Source organism: Corythoichthys intestinalis, chromosome 5 (genome assembly GCF_030265065.1).
Source record: "Corythoichthys intestinalis isolate RoL2023-P3 chromosome 5, ASM3026506v1, whole genome shotgun sequence".
In the NCBI taxonomy this organism is placed as follows: Eukaryota; Metazoa; Chordata; class Actinopteri; order Syngnathiformes; family Syngnathidae; genus Corythoichthys; species Corythoichthys intestinalis.
In genome coordinates this window covers 34,563,627-34,591,477 of record NC_080399.1, presented here as the reverse complement: position 1 = coordinate 34,591,477, position 27,851 = coordinate 34,563,627, and the positions used below count along the sequence as shown (strand labels likewise).

The 27,851-nt window shown below is 39.4% G+C and overlaps 2 protein-coding genes across 4 annotated transcripts in view; one reads left to right on the top strand and one right to left on the bottom strand.

Annotated features, from left to right (window-relative positions):
• Positions 1-12,893, top strand: part of sergef (secretion regulating guanine nucleotide exchange factor) — a 42,122-nt gene extending 29,229 nt beyond the window's left edge. Inside the window, exon 10 of one of the 2 annotated variants that reach the window (XM_057835841.1) lies at positions 9,006-12,893. In XM_057835841.1, coding sequence (XP_057691824.1) covers positions 9,006-9,161 — 156 coding nt within the window. In that variant the 3' untranslated portion in view covers positions 9,162-12,893. The remainder of the gene's footprint in view (positions 1-9,005) is intronic. The other variant, XM_057835839.1, reaches the window with a different exon arrangement.
• kcnc1b (potassium voltage-gated channel, Shaw-related subfamily, member 1b) overlaps positions 5,742-27,851 on the bottom strand; it is a 48,286-nt gene continuing 26,176 nt past the window's right edge. Inside the window, exons 2-4 of one of the 2 annotated variants that reach the window (XM_057835831.1) lie at positions 24,969-25,884; positions 19,131-19,304; positions 5,742-13,965 (exon numbers count right to left, since the gene is read on the bottom strand). In XM_057835831.1, coding sequence (XP_057691814.1) covers positions 13,856-13,965; positions 19,131-19,304; positions 24,969-25,884 — 1,200 coding nt within the window. In that variant the 3' untranslated portion in view covers positions 5,742-13,855. The other variant, XM_057835830.1, reaches the window with a different exon arrangement.

Below are 27,851 nucleotides of genomic sequence, written 5' to 3'. Positions count from 1 at the left end.
CAGTTTTGAATTTTTACTTGGTGGCCAGTGTAACCTATGAAGAATCTTGAACTGGATTAAACCATGTCTTATACATATAGATGATGAATGGATTGACCTAATAGCAGCTTGCCAGGTGTTATCGGTAAACTGCTCGCCCAACTCTTCCTCCCATTTGAGTTTCAAATGATTTAATGATGGAGATGCCGCACTCTGAATCCTGTCGTAAAGAGCTGAGACGACACCTTTAATGGAGGGGTCCAATTCTAAACAGTCGTCAAGCCAGGTTTTAGGTGGTAAAATAAGTGAGAATGTTTCTTTCACATAACTACGAACTTGTACATATCTAAAGAAATCTGATTGTGACAGGCCGAAATCTTCTCTTAGTTGGTTAAAAGCAACAAATTTGTCATTTCTAAAGAGATCTTTAATGCACGATAGACCTCCCTTTTTCCATCGCGGAAAAGATGGATCAATAAGTGATGGTGCGAAGTGGACATTGGAAGTAATGGGTGTTGCAGTTAAAGCGCACCTGAATTGAAAATGTCTTCTAAACTGAAACCAGATTTTTAAGGAGCCACGTACAATTTCATTGTTTGTCCAATTATTTTTACTCAGTGGCAAAGAGCTACATATTAGGGAACCAAGAGAGACTGGCTCGCTGGAATGTTTTTCCATCATGACCCATGGTGGGGAATCAGGCTCTGAGCCATCTTCTAGCCAGAATAATAGCATTTGAATGTTTGCAGCCCAGTAGTAGTAGAGGAAATTTGGTAACGCAAGGCCACCATGTTCTTTTTTTCTTTCCAGGAACTCTCTCCTAATTCGAGGTGTAGTTTTATTCCAAATGAACATTGACAGGTGTTTATCCAATTCTTTAAAATAGGCTTTAGGAATGAAAACTGGAATCATTTTAAACAGATAAAGAAATTTGGGCAATATATACATTTTTACCGAATTAATCCTTCCCACCAGGGACAGAGGCAGATTTGACCATCTCTTTAAATCTTGTTTGACCTTATTAAGTGCTTTAGTGAAATTATTCTCAAATAATCTTTTATAGTTATAAGTAACCTCCACACCTAGGTAAGTAAAGTGGTCTTTATTTACCTTAAATGGGAAGCCTTGGAAATTCAATTGTTGGGCTTTTTCGTTAATTGGAAATAGTACGCTTTTGGACAGATTTAACTTATAGCCAGACACTAGTCCATATTTAGTAATAACAGCAAGAGCTAAAGGGATAGTGTTGAGTGGATTAGAAAGAAAGAGAAGAAGATCATCTGCATATAAAGATAATTTGTTGATTTGTCCTCCTCTTTGTATTCCAGTCAACTGGGCAGTTTCTCTAAGCATAATTGCCAAAGGTTCAATAGCGATATTAAAAAGCAAGGGACTTAATGGGCAGCCCTGCCTTGTCCCACGGAAAAGAGGGAAGAAATCTGACGCGTTTTTGTTTGTTCGTATTGAAGCCTGCGGTGTCGCATATAAAATACAAATCCAAGACTGAAATACTGGGCCAAATCCAAATTCCTTAAGTGCAGCAAATAGGAAATTGTATTCAATTCTGTCAAATGCTTTTTGTGCATCTAGAGAGATCACAACTTGTGGTGAGGCGTCGTTTCGTTGATAAGTTACATTCAAGACACGACGCAGATTGTCAGAAATTTGCCTACCAGTCATAAATCCTGTCTGATCGGGGTGTATTAGTTTTGATAATACCTTTTCTAACCTACTTGCTAACCCTTTTGATATTATTTTGTAATCACAGTTCAGGAGGCTAATTGGGCGGTATGATTCGCAGAGCAAAGGGTCTCTCTCCTTTTTTAATAGGAGAGAAATTGTTGCTTGTGTCATAGTTTCCGGAAGGACTTTTTTATCAAGAATCTCTTCACAAACCTTAAACGAGTGGAACTAGTTTGGTTTTAAATTTTTTAAAGAAGCTTATAGGAAAACCATCCGGGCCAGGAGCAGTCCCAGGTTTCATTTTTCTGATGGCATCACTAATTTCGGACTGTGTAATATCAGATTCAAGTGATTTTTTATCCACCTCCTGTAGCGTGGGTAAGTTAATGTCATTAAAAAATGATTCAGTTGAAGTTTGGTCAAATACTGTGGAGGAGTAGAGCTTTTCATAAAATGATTTAAATTCTGTATTGATGGCTTTTTGGTCTGTTAATATACGCCCTTGTTCATCTTTAATTGCTGCTATAAAGCCTGCAGTAGATGACTGTTTTAGCTGGTGAGATAACAGCTTGCCAGCGCGATCGCTATGTTCGTAAAAAGTAAGACGGGATCGTAGATACTGGTCAGTGGCCCTATTGTTGGTAATGGAGTCAAATTCTGTTTGGAGCAAGATTCTTTCCTTATATAAGCGATTTGTGGGTCTTATTGCGTGTAATTGGTCTACTTCTTTAATACGATCCATTAGCTGTGAGGCTCTTTTTTGTCTTTAATTTATTTTCTGTGGCAATATAGGATATCACTTGTCCCCTTAAATAAGCTTTTAAGTTCACCCAAATTAAGGAATAAGTAATCCCTGGTGTTTCATTTAGATCCAAGAAGAGGTCAATTTGTGTGTTGATGAATTCAACAAACTTGTCATCTGACAAATATCTGCAATTTAGACGCCAAAAATAATTTGGGCATTTTCTGGAAAGTTCAGCTGCAATATGACTGGTGCATGATCCGATATCACAATGCTGGCGTATTCCACTTGAGTCACCAAATGTAATAGTTTTTGATCGATCAAAAAATAATCAATTCTGGAGTAGCTTTGGTGTACCGGGGAGAAGAATGAAAACTGCTTAGATGTAGGATACCTGAATCTCCAAGGGTCCACTACTCCATATGCATCAAGAAATTCATTAATGCAAATGGCAGATTTACTAAATGCCGTGGATTTAGAGCTAGACCGGTCAAGAGCAGGATTCAAAGTGCAATTCAAATCACCAGCCAATATTAAATCATAGCAGTCAAGATCTGGTAGCAGAGAGAAAAGAGACGAGAAAAATGTGGCATCATCCCAGTTAGGGCCATAGACATTTGCTAAGACGACTGGTCGGTTAAATAATTGACCTTGCGTAATTACAAAGCGACCATTTTTGTCCCTGATTGTTTTAGTCTCTATAAATTGAACATCTCGATGTATCAGAATTGCAACCCCTCTGCATTTGCTATTAAAATCTGAATGGAAACATTGCGTGAAACCGCCTCTTAGCAATCTTGCATGATCTTTATTAAGTAATTTGGTTTCTTGTAGGTAAACAATATGACATTGTAATTTAGATAAATGAGAGAATATTTTGTTACGCTTGATAGGGTTGTTAAGCCCCCGTACGTTCCAGCTCACCAGGGAGTTAAAGCCTCTGTTAAACGGTGGCATATATAAAGCGTGATAATACGTGTATTGAAGAGCATAGAGCACATTGTATTAGATAGATCGTACCCAGACTAAACAAAACAAGACAAACAGGGGACCTACACTGCTTACACACAACACGAAAAAAGGCAGAAAAACAACTTAAAAAATAAACCAAAACGGGTCTCCAAAAGAGACGAATGTTCATCCTAGCCTTCATTGCTTACCATGTAAGCTCCCAACAAGAATCTAAGCAAAAATATCAATAGATTTTAACTCAACATAGTGACGATTTATTTAAGCTATTAACTGAGGAATTATAACAGCCCAAAATAACAGTTGAAACAAGGCTGATCTGTTCGCTCCCGCGAGTCACGAGTGGTTGGGAAATCAAATCTTAACTAGTTATTTCAAAACAAAATCCTTAGCCGTTTTAGGGTCTTTAAAGGTGTGTTCTTGCCCATCCGTGGTAGTAATTCTAAGTGTAGCCGGGTATCTCAGCCCATAGCGGACCCCGCCACATCCACGAAGCAGATTCCTCACCTCGGTGAATGCAGCGCGTTGTTTGCTCACAGCCTGGGTGTAGTCGGGCAGGATACGGATGTGGTCACCATCGTGGGTAGTTATTGTTCCAGATTCAGCTGCCTTCTTCATGAGTAGCTCCTTTTCCCTGAGGTAATGGCATTTCACGACAAAAGCTCGCGGTGGCATGTCAGCTTGTGGTCTGGGGCGAAGAGTCCGGTGCGCCCTGTACAAACATGGCGGCTCCTCCAAGCCCAGCGCGTCTTTTAGCATGTTAGCAACAAACTCAGAAGGTTGTTGACCGTGTTCTCTTCCCTCTCTTATTCCGGTGATCCTCACATTACAAAGACGGGAGCGCCCCTCTAAGTCGTCGCATTTCGTTTTCAGCAAAACTAACTCTTTCGTAAGGAAAGAGAGGTTGGACTCCAAAGCAGCGATCGCGTCCGAGTGGGCGTTGACACCGCTTTCCAGCTCTGTTGTGCGGGTTTCGGACTTGTCTAGCCTCTGATTGATAAGGCCAATCGCGCTGCGTACCTCTGCTTGAGTTTCGGCTGCTTTCTCCTCCAATTTGTCCAGCAACTCTCGCTTAAGTCCGTTTATAGCCTCTAAGATTTGTCGGTCCCCCGAACTGCTTTCCATTGGCTCCAAAGCGGTTAGGCTAGGGAAGCTAGCGTTGGGGCCGGCTTTCGGATCTTGTTCGCTTCATGTGTTGGGCTTTTTAGGAGCCATTATGCCCACAATTCGATTTGCAGTGAGCAAATGATTTTTCAGGCGAGAGTCAGGAGCTTATTTTAGGTTGGCGATTGTCGATTAAAGCATTGAGTCAAAAGTGAAGTATTCTTGTGGGAGCTCGACCGACACACGTCTTTACATGGCGCTGGCCTAACCGGACCGGTCCAAAAAAACCTCTCCCCGTTCTTGTTATGAGGGAATTGAAAGTCCGTGTTGTCCAACGACAGCCCCAAAACATCACTGCTCTAGAGGAGATCTGCATGGAGGAATGGGCCAAAATACCAGCAGCAGTGTGTGAGAAGCTTGTGAAGAGTTACAGAAAACGTTTGGCCTCCGTTATTGCCAACAAAGGGTACATAACAAAGTATTGACATGAACTTTTGGTATAGACCAAATACTTATTTTCCACCATGATTTGCAAATAAATTCTTTAAAAATCAAACAATGTGATTTTCTGGGTTTTTTTTTCCACATTCTGTCTCTCATGGTTGAGGTTTACCCATGTTGACAATTACAGGCCTCTCTAATATTTTGAATTGGGAGAACTTGCACAATTAGTGGTTGACTAAATACTTATTTGCCCCACTGTATTTTGACATGATTAATATTTTTTAGTGTGTGTCGAGGAAGCAATATTATCTAATCTTCTTAGTTGCCCAAAGGGGGTTTTATTTGCTCTTTGCAGTCCAACAGAGCGACTTTTGATTTAAACTCATTCATTGCCGTTGACTTATAATCAGTTTCAATTTGGAAGGCATCGAATGATCATGGGATCAGGGTTTGACTCGATTAGTAAAATTAATCTAATTAGTGATTTTGTAATTGAATAATCTCATTTTAATTGTGCAATACTATTTGTTCCTGACAACCAAATCAAATATACCCAAGCAAAAATATTGTTAACTCTTGACAAATGCATTCAATCAGATCAACATTCAAAACAATAAAACAGAAAATATCACTGCATATATATCTTTATATATATATATAAAGTAAATGGATTGTTCAACAATGCAAGAACTTTTAAAAATATAAAAAAAGAAAAGAGAAGCACCCACATTGATAGAGGAAGAATAATGCGTTCTTTGATATCGTTTTTTTTTTTTTTTTTTTTTTTTTTTTTTTTTTTTTTGTAATAGCTTTTGATTGACATAGCAATAAATATGGCATTTGTATGTGTTAACATTTATTCTTGAGAGAGTTAAATAAGGTGCATCAATGCTGATTTTCGCTAGCACTTGAAAGGCGTATTCCATTACATAATAGCAATACGTCAATGGGGGCATTTGAAAAATGAAACATATTTTCTTAATTAATGCTCAGTGAATATTTACTATGTGTGTTTAGTGCTACAGTTGACCTCAACTGGAGTGTAATATACATTCGAGTCACTAGATTTTTTTTTCTTTAAAGAAATTTGCCCCCATGTTTCGAAATCCGGCAGCATAATCGGTATACCAAGGACTGTGCAAACCGTGAACAAGGTCCCATGTTGCTTGAAATGCAAAGTTTGATTAAAGATGTGTTTTGTTTGTTTTTTTAATTAATTTATCATAATTAACACGTTAAATTCCTGCCCTTATAAATAACATTTAAGGGGTATGAACATCCATCAGGTTGTTCTTCAGTTTTCTTGAATTCAGTTGCTGTAAGTGGTAATAAGTCAAATTAACTATGAGATAAATATTGAAAAAACACTTCATTTTTAAAGCAGCTCTAGTTTGTCCAACACAGTCAATGGCAGCCAGTAGTTAAGATAAGAGGTGGAAAGCCTCACAATAATGTAAATGCTTGGTGTTGGCCACCCTCTGACAGCCCCTGCTCTAGATCCTGAGAGTGCAGAACAGGCAAAGGGAGCGCTGAAGTTAACCTCACGCTACTCCCCTTCTCTGCCGGGCTCTCGTTTCGTCTATCCGTCTTGAGCGTGGCGGCACCAGGAGCAATGAAATAGCAAAACAGGATTGGAAGTTGAGACCTGAGTGCTGCTATTTCTGGTGCTCAAGTAGGTCAGGCGGAAACTAAGCAAGAGCTGCATGCCGCTTATAATATTTGTTGCGGGCTGTGCCTCCATTAACACCTGAGGAAGTGCTCCTCACTTACAGTGGTATGAGAAAGTATCTGAACCTTTTGGAATTACTCACATTTCTGCATAAAAACACCATCAAATGTGATCTAATCTTTGTCAAAATCACACAGATGTAAAAAGTGTCTTCTTTAACTAAAACCACCCAAATATTTATAGGTTTTCGTATTTTAATGAGGATAGCATGCAAACAATTACAGAAGAGGGAAAAATAAGCGAACCCTATGCCTAAGGAGACTTAAAGAGCAATTGAAACCAATTTTTACCAAACAATTTAAGTCAGGTGCGTGCCCAATCACAGGGGAGTGGTTTAAAGCTGCCCTGCCCACTATAAAACACACAACTGTTAAGAATTGTCTTGATTAGAAGCATTGTCTGATGTGCATCATGGCTCGGTCAAAAGAGCTATCTGAAGACCTGCGATCAAGGATTGTTGATTTGTATAAAGCTGGGAAAGGATACAAAACCATCTCAGTGGCCGCCCACCAAAGACGCCAAGAGTTCAGCGCAGAATACTCAGAGAGGTAAAAAAGAACCCTAGAATGTTGGCTAAAGACTTACAGAAATCACTGGCACGGTCCAATATCTCTGTGCACCCATAAACTATATGTAAAACTATGGCCAAGAATGGTGTTCATGGGACGAATTCACGGAGGGAGCCACTGCTGTCTAAAAAAAAAAAAAAAAAAAGAGGTCGCTTGTTTAATGTTCGCAAAAAGGCACTTGGACACTTCACAGAAGTTTAGGCAAAATATTTTGTGGACTGATGAAACCAAAGTTGAATTGTTTGGGGGTAACACAGAATGTCATGTGTGGAAGGTAAATGGAACAGCTCACCAACATCAACACCTCCTCCCCACTGTGAAGCATGGTGGAGGGAGCATCATGATTTGGGGCTGTTAAGCTACCTCAGGGATTCGACAACTTGAAATCATTAATGGAAGAATGAATTCAAAAGTTTATCAGGATGTTTTGCAGGAAAAACCTGTGGCCGTCTGTCAGACAGTTGAAGCTAAAAAGAGGATGGATGCTGCAACAAGACAATGATCCAAAACACAGAAGTAAATCAACTTCCGAATGGTTTCAGAAGAACAAAATACACGGTCTGGAGTGGCCGAGTCAAAGTCCAGACTTGAACCCCATTGAGATGCTGTGATATGGCCTATAGACAGTGATTCATGCCAGAAATCCCAGGGGGAAAAAAATCTTAAATGTGATTGTTCACTTACTTATTATTTCCCCTTTTGTCATTGTTTGCATCCTATCCTCATTAAAACATGAAAACCTATAAATGTTTGGGTGGTTTTAGTTAAAGCAGACACAGGTTTTTTTTTTTTAATCTTTGTGATTTTGACAAAGAAGAGATCACATATGATAATGATTTTATGCAGAAATGTGAGAAATTCCAAAAGTTCAGATACTTTTTCAAACCACTGTATGGGATTCATGGTCAGAAGTAAGAGAAGGTCCAACTGTGGTCTTTTTGAAATCAAACAAAAAAATTTTGGGTTCATTAAAAAAACATTCATGGTCATTCATGGTGTTAGTTATTTGACATTCACACAGCCGAGCATAAAGCCCTTAAAAACTGGATGCATTGACAAGGATATTGCTTTTGGTTTGAGCGTCTTGATTTCAATCCTTTTTTGTTGTGCAGAAAGTGCAGCACTTTGTTGCCATGGAAACACTGATGTGCGGTATGCTCCTGTCAGTGAGTTCATGAATAAAGCACAGATAGCACACAAATAGGAATCTGAATACTATTGAAGGAAGTGCTTCGAAACTGAAATTTCACTCTGAACATAAACGTTTTTCTTTATAAGTAAATGCCTTATCTTATGCCTGCCAGGCATTTATTTTCATAGTCCTTGCTGGCAGAGTGTCACACGGACATAAGCTTGCTGGTATGACATCTTGGTCTGCTCGCTGGCATATGTTTGGGTACGCGCATCCAAATCCGCCCCGCCGATGCTCCTCTCCCGTTTGAAGAGACAAAGCATGAAAGACACACGACAGCAAGATTGGGGGAGCTGGCGGATGTGTTACCCTTGAGAAAGCAAGCTCGCTTCTGTTGCCATGGTAATGGCGCCTATTAGGTAACTGTGTTGCCATGGCACGTGTCTACCCGGCGATGCGGCCCTGACCACACCCACTGACAAGCTGTCCAGCTGTGATGAGAAGGGAGGCTTTATTACCCACCGACTGGGTGTCAGCGTGTGTGTATGTTTGTTTTCTGATTTTTCTTCTATGCAACTCTGCCTCACCAACCCCCGGGCTGCTATTATTAGCTCACATGTTGCCACACTGACCCCCGATCCCTCTCCTTCTCAGGGGAGCGTCTCCTTTCCTGGGGCTGGAACGAACATGGAATGTGCGGAGACGGCTCGCTTGCCGACGTCTTTGAGCCACGGCTCCTTCCCGGCCTCACACCTCTTGTCATTGGCTGCGGGGCCGGACACTCTGTGGCGGTGTGTGTGGAGAATATGAATCATTTCACCTAAAGTCCGAATATAGACTTCTTTTGTGAATGAATTGAATGATTATCTTAGGCCTATTACTCTCCCGTAGTGGAGCATTATACAGCGACTTTCATCAGACCTTCCTTTTTTGTACACAAGAGGAATGCGACTTTCATCAGACCTTCCTTTTTTGTACACAAGAGGGGAAAGCACGTGTGGGTCATAAATATCTCTGTGTGGGTAAACGATTTATATTTCAGTGGTCATCATTTCTCTAGCCAGGCCGTTAATTTGATGTCAATAATCACAGGTGATACAGTGGGGCAAATAAGTATTTAGTCAACCACTTGAAAATATTACAGGCCTGTAATTGTCAAAATGGGTAAACCTCAACCATGGGACAGAATGTGGGAAAAAAACACATTGTTATATTTTTAAACAATTTATTTGCAAATCATGGTGGAAAATGAGTATTTGGTCAATACCAAAAGTTCATCTCAGTACTTTGTTATGTACCCTTTGTTGGCAATACCGGAGGCCAAACGTTTTCTGTAACTCTTCACAAGCTTTTCACACACTGTTGCTGGTATTTTGGCCCATTCCTCCATGCAGATCTCCTCTAGAGCAGTGATGTTTTGGGGCTGTCGTTGGGCAACACGGACTTTCAACTCCCTCCACTGATTTTCTATGGGGTTGAGACCTGGAGACTGGCTAGGCCACTCCAGGACCTTGAAATGCTTCTTACGAAGCCACTCCTTTGTTGCCCTGGCTGTGTGTTTGGGATCATTGTCATGTTGAAAGACCCGGCCACGTCTCATCTTCAATGCCCTTGCTGATGGAAGGAGATTTTCACTCAAAATCTCCCGATACATGGCCCCATTCATTCTTTTCTTTACACAGATCAGTCGTCCTCGTCCCTTTGCAGAAAAACAGCCCCAAAGCATGATGTTTCCACCCCAATGCTTCACAGTGGGTATGGTGTTCTTCGGATGCAATTCAGTATTCTTTCTCCTCCAAACACGAGAACCTTTGTTTCTACCAAAAAGTTCTATTTTGGTTTCATCTGACCATAACACATTCTCCCTGTCCTCTTCTGGATCATCCAAATGCTCTCTAGCGAACCGCAGACGGGCCTGGACGTGTACTGGCTTCAGCAGGGGGACACGTCTGGCAGTGCAGGATTTGAGTCCCTGGCGGCACATTGTGTTACTGATAGTAGCCTTTGTTACTGTGGTCCCAGCTCTCTGTAGGTCATTCACTAGGTCGCCCCATGTGGTTCTGGGATTATTGCTCACCGTTCTTATTATCATTTTGACGCCACGGGGTGAGATTTTGATCGATCGAAATCGAGGGAGATTATCAGTGGTCTTGTATGTCTTCCATTTTCTAATAATTGCTCCCACAGTTGATTTCTTTACACCAAGCGTTTTACCTATTGCAGATTCAGTCTTCCCAGCCTGGTGACATCTATGATTTTGTCTCTGGTGTCCTTCGACAGCTCTTTGGTCTTGGCCATAGTGGAGTTTGGAGTGTGACTTACTGAGGTTTTGGACAGGTGTCTTTTATACCGATAATGAGTTAAAACAGGTGCCATTAATACAGGTAACGAGTGGAGCCTCGTTAGACCTCGTTAGAAGGAGTTAGAGCTCTTTGACAGCCAGAAATATTGTTTGTAGGTGACCAAATACTTATTTTCCACTCTAATTTGGAAATAAATTCTTTAAAAATCAAACAATGTGATTTTCTGTTTTTTTTTCCCACATTCTGTCTCTCATGGCTAGTTTTACCCATGTTGACAATTACAGGCCTCTCTAATCTTTTCAAGTAGGAGAACTTGCACAATTGGTGGTTGACTAAATACTTATTTGCCCCACTGTATCTTTCTTTGACGTGACCATTTCTACACCTGCCTGACTCTTTGTCCATGTTTGCCCACCTTGAATCAAAGAAGTCATTGAGGATGATTTGAGAGATAGGCCTGAATGTACAGCTTCATCCTTTCATTCTAAGTGTTTTTATTGTCCTCATCGTGAGCATGAGTGGCATTTGGACTTAGTACTTTTAATTTGTTTTGTGGTAACACCCAGATTCAGAAATGTTGGTCTTATTGCTACTTTAATGCGCTACACATGATTTATTCCTCACGGGGAAGTTTGCCCGCTGCATTTGACCCAGCTTGCATATTTATAAGCAATGCAGAGATCTGCAGTGCAGTACCTTGGGACCAAGTGCAGGTCAAGGGCAATGGGAAGACCCATGTTGGATTAGGTTTTAAGTTAATTGTATTTATTGCTGATTTTATTTGAGATATATGTATACAAACAAAGTGTGGATGTGCTTTTTCCCCACCCTGTACACGAATAGGCGTTAACATGTTATCTTCTTTTAATCAAGATTTTGAAAACAATGAATAAACGAAACCCCTTGAAAATGTCATTTGATTTTTTTTTTTTTTTTTTAAGATTTTATTTAACACTATTTCTTGTACAAGTCTGAACTGTAATGTTCTGAAAAGACAGCAAAAACCCGGAACCAACAAACCAATCAAAACTACCACTGAACACCCGACTAAGAGAACTAGCCACAAAATGCACGGTGTTCAAAACACAAACACTCACACAGTCTTTAAATCTCACTCAACATCACACATTCAATAACTTGGATTTTCTGTGTGTTTCAGTGATAACGCTCCTGAAGGAATTTTGTATGTGCCACACAATGACCAACACAGAGTTCCCAGTAGTTGATTGGCAGTGTAACTGTAGTTGTTTGTTAAAACGTTGGTCCCTTTTACTTCCAATTTTTTCCCCACAAACCACTATAGCTCTTTTTAAACATATCTATTGTAGTTGTTGTACTCGTTATGATACTTTTTGCTTTTCACTGCTGATCCACACTGGGTCCCTGTGCATATAAAAAGTTATCACACACATGGTAAATGCCAATTTAAAAAAAGAAAAAAACGTATCCTTACTTTTTCATGTCTTTCATCAAAGGTGTACTTTTTTTTTTCTTTTGTACAGTAATTGTGATTGGTAGTTAAATCAAAGCTGGACCAGCCTCCCATTACGCACGTATTCGTTTTAACTTGAACCTGCCTTACTATTTTAAGTTAGTGCACAATTATGCTGCAAACTGGACACTTAACTGAACTGTTTTTGGACTTTCATTAAAGATGAAGACAAGACCTTGATGAAGTGTATCCCAGCAAAAACAATCTTGTTTAATTGAAAAGGCAGAATTTCATTTTCCCGATGTGTAAAAGTGGCGAAAAATGTAAATAATAGCTAATATTTGGAACTGGGCAAAATAGCCGTTGTCAGACATTTTTAAAATGCCATCAAAATTTTAGCCAATCAAATGTGTGTATCTCAGATTGTCCCACCTATTCGTCACACACACTGTGCTATACACCGTCAATGGCCAATACAGACTTTAATAGAACAAGTAGGTTACGTCTGAGTCTCAGACAGAGAAAGGAGAAAGACCAAGACGTCGCACAGGTGCAGAAACTTTAACGAGTGCCTATTTTGCAAGCTAGTGTTTACCTGTTTTGAGTATACCAGCATTTGTGCGCTGCAGGTGGGTGGCATGACTGATGTCACATTTGTCACAATGGCTGCGCTTGCAAGTGGTGCATTTTTTTGTGTTTAAACACAATTTTTTCACAGTTCTAAGAAATTTGTGATTTGCATATTTAGAACAACCATCATTCACATGAAGGTCATTTAAGGTCTTGTCTTTTACTTTAATTTCATTTTTATCAAAAAGACAGCATAGTTTTCCAATAAATTGCATTTATTTTCAAAATTTGTATTTTTTTCAGAAGGTGTTAACTTTATATATCAACTGTATCCGTCTACTTGTGCACTGCCATTGCGTTGATGTTAGTCCATCAGTCAATATTGACTGGCGGATTGGTTGAAATTAAATTGCATCATGTTAAACAATTGCGTTTTTAAGAATTTGCACGAAAGAGGCACTTGTCCAGTATATAGTGTTTTGGCATTTGGTAGTAAAGGCATTACTACTGTAATTTGAACCTTGAAAATATTACACTTTAATACATTTCTACTTGATTATCAACTGGGGAATAAACACTGGAATATACTGTATATTTCCTTCATTAAAATACATATCAATTTGGCGTATGTTTAATGCAATTTAAGCCTAAACAGGGAGTCTTAAGACTATTTTCAACAGCAAATGTAGATCAATAATGCCCTTGAAATTCAAGGTAGAGATGGAGTTCAAGTATGAGTGGAGATTTTCCACCACCACCACCACCACCCCCCAAAAAAACAATCACAGGAATAATTAAAGTTGTGCAAAAAAGTGCAAAAGTCTGAAAAGAGGTGAGCATGAGTGTGCAAATTTTACGGCGTGTTTCAGAGTGAAGTGACAGTGAAAAGATGATTTAAAATCCGAGCGACCACTTTTGACTTTCAACACAGGAATCACACAATAGTTGATGTTCACTCCAAAACATTGGTACACACAACGTCAGCACACACAAAGAAAGCGTATTTACAGAACTGGCACAAACGGAAAATAGGCACACAGATTACAACACAGTAACCAGTCACAGATACTTAGCTACATAAGGCTTGACAACAAAACGTCCTCAGTGCTACATCTATGCTGAGTTTGTGGTGTTCTGGTTGCCACTGTCACACCCATTTAAAAGTACTAAGTAATACACACAACAATGCTACAGCACTATCAGGTAGGTGATGGGCCATTATGGGTCATACACATAGTGGTCGGTACACCATGGTTCATAACACAAACTGACTCAGTTGGTTGTCTGCTCCGGTGCTGTCTCTGGGTCTCTAAAAACATATACAAAAACAATAATGAAAATAAATTACTACACCAAGTATGTTTAATGTCGGAATTGATGGTGATGGCTGATACTTCCACGGCGTAGGGAGAGGTGAAATGACACTTGGAAGATAAAGAAAATGTGTTCCATTAGTCGCTCATGGTAAAGACAGCTTTACCATGTGTATTCCCATGCGTAGCCAAGGCATCAGACAAAGATGTATTGTCTGGTCCGGACTCAGAGTCGGTCGGTTAATAAACATGCCCGATCATGCGGCCTTCGATGGTCTGAGATATATTTTTCATTGTCATGCGTGCTTTTTTTTTTTGGTCATGCTCTCACCGTCACCTTTGTATTTTTTAAAAAATTTTTCCTTCAGTACCCATACACAATTATAGACAAAGGGAAAGATGTGTATGCATGTGCTGCTGAATAAAAATGGAGTCTAAACGCTCATTGAGTACAAAATTTATTTCATGCAAGGACTGTCTGTACATATTTTTATTGGAATACTTTTCTGTTGCATAAATAAAAATACATGCAATTACCTTTCCCCAAGAAGACCCACACCCCATACTGTTTTGTATTTTTCCCCCCAACCGGTATCTCTTTACAACATATCTTCACAAGTTTTTTTCTTAATATGTAACGTCCAATAATCACCACAAAAAGACATGAATTGAAATGTAAAACTCTTCTCATCCAGACTAAACGGACTTGTGTACTGAACTATTTGAAAAAAAATTGTCAAAATTTGTCAACATAAAATCTGTTAAAGTGCCTTGAAGAAAATTGCGTATAATTATTGGGACCATATGAAACCACAAGAGCAAAAGTATAGTTTTTAGCTCATTTAGTACATTTTGTACTCTTCTTGACATCTCTATCATATTATGTACTGGATACATATTGTACATATGTCTTATGTTTTTTTAGAGCGGCCCTCCATTTGTACTATTTTTGTGCTTCCTTATCCAGATTGTTTTTTTCTTCAAATGAATATTGGCTGGATTTCTTTGAAATAATAACCAAAAGGTCATATTCATGTTGTAAAATGAATTCAGAATACACACTCTTTGTGCTACACCAATTTAGTAATATTGTGTCAAAAAAGTGATTTAAAAAAAATCCCTTACCTGGTACAAAGGCACCATTGTTAAAATTCATGCCTAATTTCTGCATCTTAGCCATAATAGCAGCTGCGACAGACTGTTTATATATGGCGGAAAACACAGACGACTGAAAAAGCAGTTTCTGCTCTTGCACTCCTCTTTCTAAGAAACTGCTGAATTTTAAGCCAAAACAACTGTTGTGGTTGATAGAACTATATTTCTATATGCTGCCATAGCAGATTCATTGTGCATGAAGCCCCCAAACTATTTTCAATTTGTCCGTTTTACTCTGGAAACCCCCGTTTGCCGATGTCGCGCAACCGCTTTTGTTTCAACCCAGCCATAAAACAAAGGTAATTAATTATGTTTCTTATTCAAAATGTCTGTCATTTTAAGCTTAGAATCATTAATTGATGTCTAATATTTTGTTTAAAAAAAAAACGACTTTAAAAAATTATTCACCCGCATACTTTAAACTTTTAAACAAATGACGTCACAATGAAAAAAAATGGTGTCTGTAAAAAAGTCACCGATACAATATCTACCTCATAACTATCGTTTGTTTTTTTTTTTGTTTTTTGTTACTGTTGCATTTTCTCCGATATGTTGGATGATAAATAATCGATCCACCCAAAAAAATTGAAAAAAACTTTTAAAAGGGTAAATATATGAAAGAGAAAATCTTGACCACTCCTTGATGTCTGCGTTTTCTGCATCGCGACCCTTGTTATATTACCATGTTTCACCCATAAAATCCCCCAAAAATCCAGCTGCGGCCATTCACAGCTGTGTCTTGACACTCAGTGATAAATGCTAGATGGAGTTTTTGGATCGAAACAAGGTAAGTGCGCGATAATATCTCGTTAAAGTCATGGCGTCTGTAATTCTGCTCTCGCGTGGTGTCACCTCCAGATAGGGTTTTGCTGTTTAAAAAAATATATTTTTTAAAATTCCCTCCTGTTCAAAATTTTTCTTTCCCCAGAAAATTGAGATTTTAAGATTTCCAATGATGTATCACACGTGCATATCGGACAATTTTGAAAGTTGGTCAAATTGGGGGTCTCAGATATGAACTTCAAGTCACCTGAGTGTTTTCCGCCATATATATAAATATATATCATTTATACAGGGTGTCCCAAAATAATGTACACACTCTTTGACTTTAAATGGCTATTTTTTTTTTCTATTTCAGATTTGATTTTTGAGTAAGAATGGCAGACACTGGGCTTATGTTCGAGCAAAAAAAAAAAAATGTTCTGAAAACATTCTGGAAATAAAGAGATGCCCCAACACATTTCATGAATAGTAGATAACTTTGAGAATCGGGAGAATCCAGTGCATGAGAAAAAAAAAAGGTCCATTAAGTCCTGTGCTTGAAAGTCTACACCAGACAGTGACTCCAGGCAAATTCAAGTGACATTCCACCATAAGATAAGGATTTTCTTGTGCCCAGTAACTTCAGTTAAGGCAATTTATCAAGCCATTCAAAATAAATTTGGGTTCGTCACTCCAGATAATTTTCTGTGAAAACGTGTTATTGTCTGCACATCACGCATGGTACCACTCACAGAATTCAATCCTTCGATCATGGACATCTTTGTTGATCGCATGAACTAGCGCTGGAATAAAACTTAATATGGAATAAAACTCTGAACATTAGCAATGACATCTTGCTCTTTAGTTGGGCTTGTCGATGTTCTTTTTCGTCCTGAAAGTTTTTTTCAATCTCACGAACTGGATGGTCCCATGATTCTCAAAGTTATGCTACGATTCGTGAAATGGTGACGCATGTTGGGGCATCTCTGTGGAAGTAACGCATAAAGCGTCTGGCCACTTCAACTTTATTTTCATATTTCCAGAATGTTTTCAAAACAATTTTTTTTGCTCGAACGTAAGCACAGTATCTGCGATTCTTACTCCAAAATGAAATCTGAAATAGAAAAAAAAAAAAAGATTAGCTATTTAAAGTCAAAGAGTATCCATTATTTTGGGACACCCTTTATATTTATTTATTTATTTATTTATTTATTTTAAATGCACACTACCAGCTTTATAGCTGGCTTTGTACCAATTACTTCAAGAGAAGTAATTTCAGTTGCCAAATAAATACAGTAAAATAAAGTATAATGTATTGGGGGAAGGCAAGGAATGGCAGCTACATAAAAATCTTGCTATGACTGAGTCTCTTGTAAAGCTGTCTCAGAAATGCATAAAAATGGCAAAGCTTATCAATGCTTTTAAAAGACAATTTTCGCTTACAGGTACTGCAATTAAGTTAGCTTCTTGTGCAACATAATTTCTCATGCAGTTCATGCAAAGGACCAAACAGTTTTGTTCTGTTGACATTATCCATCACTAGTATCAAAGGAATCGTCACCATCTCCATAGTGCGTTGGACATCATTTCTCTATGTGCATTTTCTTTTCTGTTTTTTTCCCCACAGATGTGGCCTCTCATATAACAATGTCCGGTGTGCGCTTTCAAAATTGAAACCTCTCTACTTTGCAACATACAAAGCACTTGTAAGGTGTATCCTTTACACCTGGAAATAGTACATTTTAGATGTGTTTTAAAAGCAATATGTTGTTAATGTCCAGCATAATGTTGCATCTTATGAAATTCTTTCACAGAATTGTCAAAAGCAGATGAAAATTTAAAAAAAAACAAAGAAAAATTGTTGATAAAAAAGTATGTGAGATCAAAAGCAACAGAGCAACAGGCAATGGAGTCAACAGAGAGGGAAAAAGTGGGGTTAGCCTGTAGAACAGAGATTTGTCAGCCAGTGTGACTTCTAGTCTAGGATGTGATGACACCACCAGGGAGAAGCTTTGGAAAGCTGGAGTATCAGAACAGTGGAGATACAGTTTTCCAGGAAAAGGTAAATAAAAATGAGAAAGCAGGAACGAAAGTGTCACGAAGCATTAAAAAAAATAAACTGGGGGTTGGGGGGGTATCTGACAGAAAACAATAAAAAGACTTGTGGACTGGCCTTCCATTGGAATTGTATCTGCTACTCAACCATGCTACATAATGGATGGGATGGGAGAATGTGAGTGCTGCATTAGACAGGGTGGGCTGCAGGGCAGGGCGGACACTGAGGACACTCCAGAGGCATCCCCGCTCATGCCAGACATGCTGTTAAGGCTCCAAGGCTTTTCATAACCTTCAGTTGAAAAACAGAGAATGTTCTGAGTACACTGCAGCACTGGATCCATGACATAAGTGTTGATTTTTGTGTGTGTGTGTGTGCTCCTTGTTGATAATACTACACCTGTTGCTTTCTTGTTTTTGTCTCCAAAGAGAGAGGTCAACTCACACTTGAGACAGATCTGATTTCTCCATGCATTGAGTGCATCCGGAGTAAAAGGGCATGCACCGGGTGGTATTGGAATGGTTCGGAGTAGAACACTATAAAAGGTAGGCACCTCAGGTTGGAAATGGCGTACAGCTACTCGTGGAACACTCATGTAGCTTCATTGGGAACGTTGTGTGCGAAATCAAAAACTTTTAATTCAAGAATCTGTAAATGTGTTGTGCTCCTTCACCATTCTGATAGCACCCATCAGCAAGACACTTCATGCACCGTTATGGCCAAGAGCAATGTACTCATAGTCAGGATCCCACATGGTATTTATCATTAAACACACATACATACATGATACACACATAGCACATGAATATATTCTTAAGCATGTAAGACAGCAAATTGTAGGTCATAGAAATCTTCAAATTATTTAGTTTTTCATACTGGTAAATAAATAGGGGTATTACATAATGCATGGTATCGAAAAATAGATTATGTAGATGTAGACAACTATAATTGACATTTGTGGTGATTGTGCTCGGTCTTAACTTATATGTACAATTCCCAAGGGGAATGATGGAGGAGAAGCAGCTGCTGTGAAGGTGTGTCACATTAAGAGGTTTGCAGTTGTGTAAGTGTGTTTTCATGAGTGCGTAACACTCTGCAAAGAAGGGAAGAAAGGGCCGTGTCCTGTCTAGGGCCTTACAGCGTGTCAGTATCTTACAGGGGCCTGTGATTGGCTGTTACTGTACGTACCCCTCCTTACTCTGCCCCCTGTGTGGTTGGGCCGCTCGGCCGTAGTGACCAGGAAGCAGGGCCGCTCTCTTTCGCTGGGGCTGAAGATTTCCTCTGGAGATATGGCCTGGTCGATGTGAGGGCAGTCCTCGTTGGCAAGTGCGGCATTAGCAGCCTCACCGTTCAGCTTGGAATCTTTACATACAACAACAAAAGAAGAAAAAGTCGAGTAACCTTCAGTGATCATTCAGTGGCACCCTTCAGAGTTAAAGTGGATTTGACGTCAATTACCGTCAATGGCAGCAAATGAGTTAAATTTCTCTGCAAATCAGATTAAAATGTAAACATTTATTTAATATGTACCACTCTAGAATGAATGTTGTCGATCTTGCGCTATTCTCTAGGAATCACCTAACCTAAATACACTAACTGCAATTTATTAACATATTGACTTATACAAAGTGGTGTCACGTGATTTTTTTTGTTTTCTATTAGTAGAATGGAAGCCTTTATTTTCTGGTACCCTAATGCACAGACTTGTAGATCTGTCTTGTGGTTGTTGATGGCCCTGTATCAATTGGCATATCATCCCATGTACCAAGACTTATAATAACATAACTGATTATAATAATAACTGTGTTATCTGCTCTATTGAGTGCTGTACATACTATATATATATATATATATATATATATATATATATATATATATATATATATATATATATATATATATATATATATATATATATATATATATTAGGGCTGTCAAAATTATCGCTTTAACGGGCGGTAATTAATTTTTTAATTAATCACGTTAAAATATTCGATGCAATTAACGCACATGTCCCGCTCAGACAGTATTCTGCCTTTTGGTAAGTTTTAAAGCAAGGCTTTTTGTACTGTCTAACAGCGAACTCTTGTGGTCGCTTTGCGACATGGTTTATTGTTTTCTTGCCAGTTCAATGTGGCTGCACAACGTCTCCGGCTAACGCCTACGTTGTAATGTTGTGCTTATATGATCCTTGGACAAGATTTGTCCGTAAGTATGGTTGTTGTAAAGAATGTACATATTATGTTAGTAAGCGAAATGTTATATTTTTTGTATGAGACGCTTTTTGTTTATGTTTAGTGAACTTGTATAGCATGCTAAGCTAACGTTGTTGCTAATGCAATGCTTGAGTACTTTTTTTTGTAGTTTTACGATGGTCTAAAGAGGACAATGGTTTGAGGCCATTTTATTAATAAATCAGATGAAAAAGGAAGAAGTCTGATTATTAAGGCGTCGTTCACTAGCTGTCTAGCTTTGGAAAAAGTAGACGCTTCGGAGTGAGGACAGCATAGACAGATTTAAATGACAGTAGAGTGAAATGCCCACTACAGTCCTTATGTACCGTATGTTGAATGTATATATCCGTCGTGTGTCTTATCTTTCCATTCCAACATTTTACAGAATATGTATATAATTTACAGAAAAATATGGCATATTTTATAGATGGTTTGAATTGCGATTAATTGCAATTAATTACGATTAATTAATTTTTAAGCTGTAATTAACGCGATTAAAAATTTCAATCGTTTGACAGCCCTAATATATATATATATATATATATATATATATATATATATATATATATATATACATACATTTTTGGGGGGGGGGGGTGATAGCCAGTTCATAACCCTTTATAGTGCGAGTGACTATTTTTTGTAATTTAATTAGAGAAATAAAATAAAATACTCAGCCAGGTCTCAAATTTTATTGTTTTTTAGAATGCCTGGAGGAAGGTCCCAAAAACTGGCACGCTATGTTGTTTTTGTAGGTATATTTTGATAGTGTATGCTCATCGATTTTTTATTTACAGTACCCTCCATGATTATTGGCACCCCTGGTTAAGATGTGTTTTTTAGCTTCTAATATTTTTTTTTTAATTCAAATAATATGGGACCTTGATGGAAAAAAGGAGAAAAATCCAACCTTCAATACAAGTGCATTTATTCAGTGGGGGAAAAATCATGCTGAACAGCACCTCCTACCCACTGTGAAGAATGGGGGTGGGTCAGTGATGCTGTGGGGCTGTTTCGCTTCCAAAGGCCCTGGGAACCTTGTTAGGGTGCATGACATCATGAATGCTTTGAAATACCAGGACATTTTAAATCAAAATCTGTTGCTAAGTGAGCTGAAGAGGAGAGGACCCAGGTCTCTGGGTGTTTTAGAGATTCTGCAAAGAGGAATGGCTAAAGATCCCTCTTTCTGTCTTTTCCCATCTTGTGAAACATTATAGGTGAAGATTAGGTGCTGTTTTGTTGGCAAAAGGGGGTTGTACAAAGTATTAACGCCAGGGGTGCTAATAATTGTGACACACATTATTTGATGTCAAATAATTATTTCTTTATGTGGGATTTTTTCCCCCACTGAATAAATGCACTTGTAGTGAAGGTTGGATTTTTCTCTTTTTTTCCATTAAGGTCCCATATTATTTGAATTAAAAAAAATATTAGAAGATAAAAAACACATCTTAACCAGGGGTGCCAATAATTATGGAGAGCACTGTAATTGAGGACTGCGGTTGTGCTTTTCATGTCTCTGGCCTGATTCGACATTAGTCATTTAGCCAGGTGGTTGTACTTCATTTTGAACTTATTTAAAGGCAACCTCGTACTTAAAGACTTATAGGCTCTAATAAGCGACAATTGTTCTCTTTTACTAAAGTATGTTATTAGAAACACATGAAATATTGGCATTGACTTAAAAATCTTTAATATATAGTACATGTTTTGATCTAGGACGGCACGTGTTTTACGCGCGCAATGGACGCTCGGGGTGATGACGTAGTTTGTCACTGTCACTAGACGAACACTACGGGGTTACTGCAATTCCTTCTAGACAGCAAGACATCCAACACATGCGCACATCGGTTAATAGCGGCGAGTACTTACTATTTGTGTTTTTATTAAGTCTTTTATTACCTTTTCATTCCCCTCAAAATACTTTTTAGTCACGTAGCATAATTAAACCATCCTTACTTGATATTACTACGTTGAAGTTTTTTCCTCAGGCATCTTTAGCATGTTCAGTCTGTATGCATCTAAACAAAACAAGCTGAAAACGCATGGTAGTACTTTGGGTGTAAAATTCGCCTTGTTTCGCCGGTGTAGCATATTTTTGCAGAAGACCCCACAGTTACCACCACCACACACACACACACTCTCGTCTGGTCTCATCCTGTCTTGCATGTTCATTTTGCTTTTGTAAAATATCGACAGTGCTGTCATGCTCATTAATGTTCTTCTCGGGTTCAAATTGAAAGGGTTGAACAGATGACATGTTTATGTCACTAAAGTTACACTATGGAAGCCCATCAGCATAACCATATGACGTTAACAACAATGGTCACCTACTAGTTCATCTAATTTTACAAATTGTATAAAAACGAAAACATCAAGAGGGGTTTCAATTTCAAATTATTTCAACTCATAATAACTTTTATCTTTTAGGAACTACCAGTCTTTCTATACGTGGATCCTTTTAATTATAAATATTTTTGTAGATTTTTTATGAATAAGTAAAATTATGAATTAATAAAATGTTAATAAAAAGAAAATTAGTCAAAATGAATAAAAACAGAAATACACTGTCACTCAGGGCTGGGCAAACTATTCCACAAAGGGCCGCAGTGTGTTTTTTTTTTTTTTTTGTTCAAACCTATCATGAGGACAGCCTTTCAACAATCTGGTTTCTTACAAGTGCAATCACTTGATTGCAGTTACAGTGCCCTCCATACTTATTGTCACCCCTGGTTAAGATGTGTTTTTTAGCTTCTAATATTTTTTTTTTTTATTCAAATAATATGGGACCTTAATGGAAAAAAGAGAAAAATCCAACCTTCAATACAAGTGCATTTATTCAATGGGGAAAAATTCCCACATAAAGAAAAAATTATTTGACATCAAATATTGTGTGTCACAATTATTAGCACCCCTGGTGTTAATAGTTTGTACAACCCCCTTTTGCCAACAAAACAGCACCTGATCTTCTCCTATAATGTTTCACAAGATTGGAAAAGACAGGAAGAGGGATGTTCAGCCATTCCTCTTTGCAGAATCTCTCTAAATCCCAGACCCAGTGACGACCCATCTTCAGCTTTCGGGCAGAGGGCAACAGATTTTGATTCAAAATGTCTTGGTATTTCAAAGCATTCATGATGCCATGCACCCTAACAAGGTTCCCAGAGCCTTTGGAAGCGAAACAGCCCCACTGCATCACTGACCCACCCCCATACTTCACAGTGGGTATGAGGTGCTTTTCAGCATGCGCATCTTTCATGGAACGCCAGACGCACTTAGAGTGTTTGTTGCCAAAAAGCTCAATCTTGGTCTCATCTGACCAAAGCACACGGACCCTTCGAGTGTTTGTTGCCAAAAAGCTCAATCTTGGTCTCATCTGACCAAAGCACACGGTCCCAGGCTTCAACTGGGTCCGTTTGCTTTGGTCAGATGAGACCAAGATTGAGCTTTTTGGCAGCAAACACTCTAAGTGGGTCTGGCGTGCCACGAAAGATGCGCATGCTGAAAAGCACCTCATACCCACTGTGAAGTATGGGTGTGGGTCAGTGATGCTGTGGGGCTGTTTCGCTTCCAAAGGCCCTGGGAACCTTGTTAGGGTGCATGGCATCATAAATGCTTTGAAATACCAGGACATTTTAAATCAAAATCTGTTGCCCTCTGCCCGAAAACTGAAGATGGGTCGTCACTGGGTCTGAGATTTAGAGAGATTCTGCAAAGAGGAATGGCTGAAGATCCCTCTTTCTGTCTTTTCCCATCTTGTGAAACATTATAGGAGAAGATTAGGTGCTGTTTTGTTGGCAAAAGGGGGTTGTACAAACTATTAACACCAGGGGTGCTAATAATTGTGACACACGTTATTTGATGTCAAATAATTATTTCTTTATGTGGGAATTTTTCCCCACTGAATAAATGCACTTTTATTGATTGTTGGATTTTTTTTCATTTTTTCCATTAAGGTCCCATATTATTTGAATTAAAAAAAAACATTAGAAGCTAAAAAACACATCTTAACCAGGGGTGCCAATAAGTATGGAGGGCACTGTAGACGCTTCTTGTTTCTGCTGAAACCTCATTGGTTCAACTGTCTGTGCTGAGTTGGAACAAATACCAGGACTCACTGCGGCCCTCGAGGACCGGTTTGCCGACTGCTGCCCTAATTTCTTTCTTTTTGTTTAGGGGGATGGGCTTCATTGTATTTAACTCATTGCCAAATCCTGACAATAATTTAAAAAAAAAAAAAAAAACACACACACACACAAAAAAGGCCAATTAATTACAACTGGAAGGAGTGCTTGTAACTAGTGGTTTCAGCACAATTAATGGCGATAGATGTCCAATTCACAAAGGACTGGATGTCTAGCACAGTCAATGTTTGCCAAAGTGTTAAAAAAAAGTATTTTATAAAGGCTGTCATTGGCAGTGGCAACTGTGGTATGTCATGTCAATGGCAGCGAATGAGCTCCCAATGTAAACACATGAGGAGGACAGGCAATTTTCTCTCCCCTATAAGACATGAAGAATGAATGAACATCTAGAAAGCCATGTGGAAGACTACTAATAATTTGCCTGAATCGCTTTTTCTGTCCATTCAGAGTAGAAAATCATGTATTTTATTGATCGTGTGCTGGGAAAGTCTGCTGTTTAATCTCATGCCTGACTCATCAGCTGACTGACGTGTGGGAACAAAGAAACAGCTGAATAGCGATATGTGTTTCTTTAGGCCAACGAACTGTTGCTGAGTCAACAAGGTATCGGAATTTATTAGTTATAAATATAAAGGGCTTTATCCTACCTTGAAACTTTATCTCAAAAACATCGTCGTGGGCGACAGGGCTCTGATGTTGCGAGCTGATGCTTGATTTACAGAAGTTCGGAGAACCAGGTTGTGGCGCCCGTGGGATATGCCTATTTTTTTTCTTTGGTAGTTTCTGTTTCGCCATAGCCAAGGAGTAATACATTCCAAAGTTGTTGACAATCACAGGGACCGGCATGGCGATGGTCAGCACACCCGCCAGGGCACACAAGGCTCCTACCAGCATACCGGAGGTGGTCTGAGGGTACATGTCGCCGTAGCCGAGGGTCGTCATGGTCACCACGGCCCACCAGAATCCAATCGGGATGTTCTTGAACTGCGTGTGCTCGCTGGCTCGGGGGTCGTTGGGGTTTGCGCCGATGCGTTCCGCGTAGTAGATCATGGTGGCAAAGATCAGGACACCCAGGGCTAAGAAGATGATGAGGAGAAGAAACTCATTGGTGCTGGCTCTCAGAGTGTGGCCCAGCACCCTCAGACCCACAAAATGGCGGGTGAGTTTGAAGATACGCAGGATCCTAACAAAGCGGACCACTCGGAGGAAACCCAGCACGTCCTTAGCTGCCTTTGACGAGAGCCCGCTGAGGCCCACCTCCAGGTAGAAGGGCAGGATGGCCACAAAGTCGATGATGTTCAGGGCGTTGCGGATGAAGTCAAATTTGTTTGGACAGAAAGTTATTCGCATTAGGAATTCAAAAGTGAACCACACCACACAAACGCCTTCGATGTACGTGAGGTAGGCCGCCGTCTCGGGTTCCTGGTAAGTGTGCACCACCGTGACGTTGTCCACCAGTTCGACCTCGGTGCGGTTGACAATGGGGTTGAAGGTCTCGTGAGTCTCCAGACAGAACGTGGTGATGGAAACCAGGATAAAGAACAGCGAGGCCAGAGCCACCCACTGGGCAGGACATCAGAGAGTGAGGAGAAGCCAATGGAAAGGGAGAAATGGGGGGTAGTGGGTAGAGGGTGTAGAAGGACAGAAGAGAGAGTGAGCACACAATGTAATCAAACCCTGGCAGCCATTCTTAGCAATGCAATTAAATCTGAAAGGGCGTCATCTGCTTTAACATTGACAGTCATGTGCTCTGCGTCTTGATTCTGAAGTGCCATTAAATGGAAACAATCAATGTGAGCTCAACACTCCCTTATACCCCTCCTCCCTCTGTTCTATCTCAAGGTCAAGGCATTTCCATGTGAGCACTCTGTGCAAAATTTCTGTCAGCAATAAGACACAGAACATTAATGACTAAATGTTAAACTGGGGATCTTGAATTCAGTACTACTATTACAGCAGGGCTTTGCCTACTCAAGGTCACACTAACCAGATGATCAACTCCTGGGAATCATGGTGGGCGGCAGCTAATTAGGTCCACTGTTAAGACCGACCAACGTCAACCCTGGTGACAGTAAAGTACTTTACCTGACATGGGCATTGATCTGATGATCACGTTTCATCACATTGAGCCACTGATATTTCTAATACATGCTCCATATGTATGTGTAACTGATACAGTCTTATCTCCTTGGTATTGATCATAGCCCTGTCCTTGTGCTATCCTCTGATCATACTAGGTTACAGTATGTGTTACCACGCCTGCAAGTTGGGGAAAACAGCTGGAAGCGTGCCACCGGCGATGAACTGAGAAATGGGGGACGAGATTTTTTCATCAGTCTATGAAGACACCAAATTTGTATCAGTTTGGATTTACTGAGGTTAAGTGCGCTCTTGAGATAATGCACAGTCTTGTTAAGAGGCTAGATGGACTAATGAATGAATCAGGGAAGGACAATGGAACCGGGCATGTCTAAGCATGAGAGAATTAGATATTCCACTGAGCCAAGGGGGAAAAAACGGCGTCTCGGTCATTCAAGTCCATTCATGCATGCAGAGATAGAAAGCAGGCCCTCATTACACCAAGTCATCAGTGGCAATTCTTTCAATTGCATAGAGGAAATTGTTTGCTGATGAAAGTCTGCTTTCTGTCCAAGTAAGCGTTAATGTCGACTTGGCTCTAATACAGACTTTTGTTCACTCCCAGCAGCCTTCCTTTCGTTCGCATCACCTTTTACATCCCAATCTCCAATTAAACGTGACCACAGAATTCAGTACAGAATGTTTCGTACTGCATTACACCTCTGCAAGCTTTGTGCAAACACACAAACCCCCGCAGCCACGCACCCAAAAATAAAAAAGGTGAGCTCCGCAGTAGCAAACACCACTCATTCCACGCATAATCAAAATTAGGCATTTTGCCCTTCAAGTGCTACAGTTTGCGATCAAATCTATATAATTATATATAATACAGAAGTGGTTAGTGTAAAAGTTAGTAATCGTGGTAGATTTATTTGAATTGAATTCATTGAAATGGCCTGAAATAAACAACACATAGCGCAACGAGTTGAAAAAGGCCACAAATCCTCATTAGTATTCAATTTGGTCACACACACTGAGGTTCAACACAGTATGGTTTTCTTGTGATGTATTGCATAATATTGTCGTGCGGTACACCCCCTCTATGATGTGTTATGGACAAAATATCACTCAACAATCAAATCCCAATACAATAGCGCGCATGTTACAACATTAAAAAAACAACAACACAGGATTGTCGTTATGTGATTACGTTAACAAAAAATGCCTTGAGAACCTTGTACATAGAATCTTATACAATACAGTATAACTACATTATGTGTAATTCAAAAGTCAAAAAACCCAATTTAATACAATAGAGGTTGTTTGATGGCCAAGTACTGATTTAGCTTAGTCTAATGTTTAAAGGGCAACTGAAGAGCTTTTCGGATTTCGTTGTTGAGTGTTTTGAATTGTATTAAATGCATCATTCGCTGTCTCAAAAAGTCTCATAA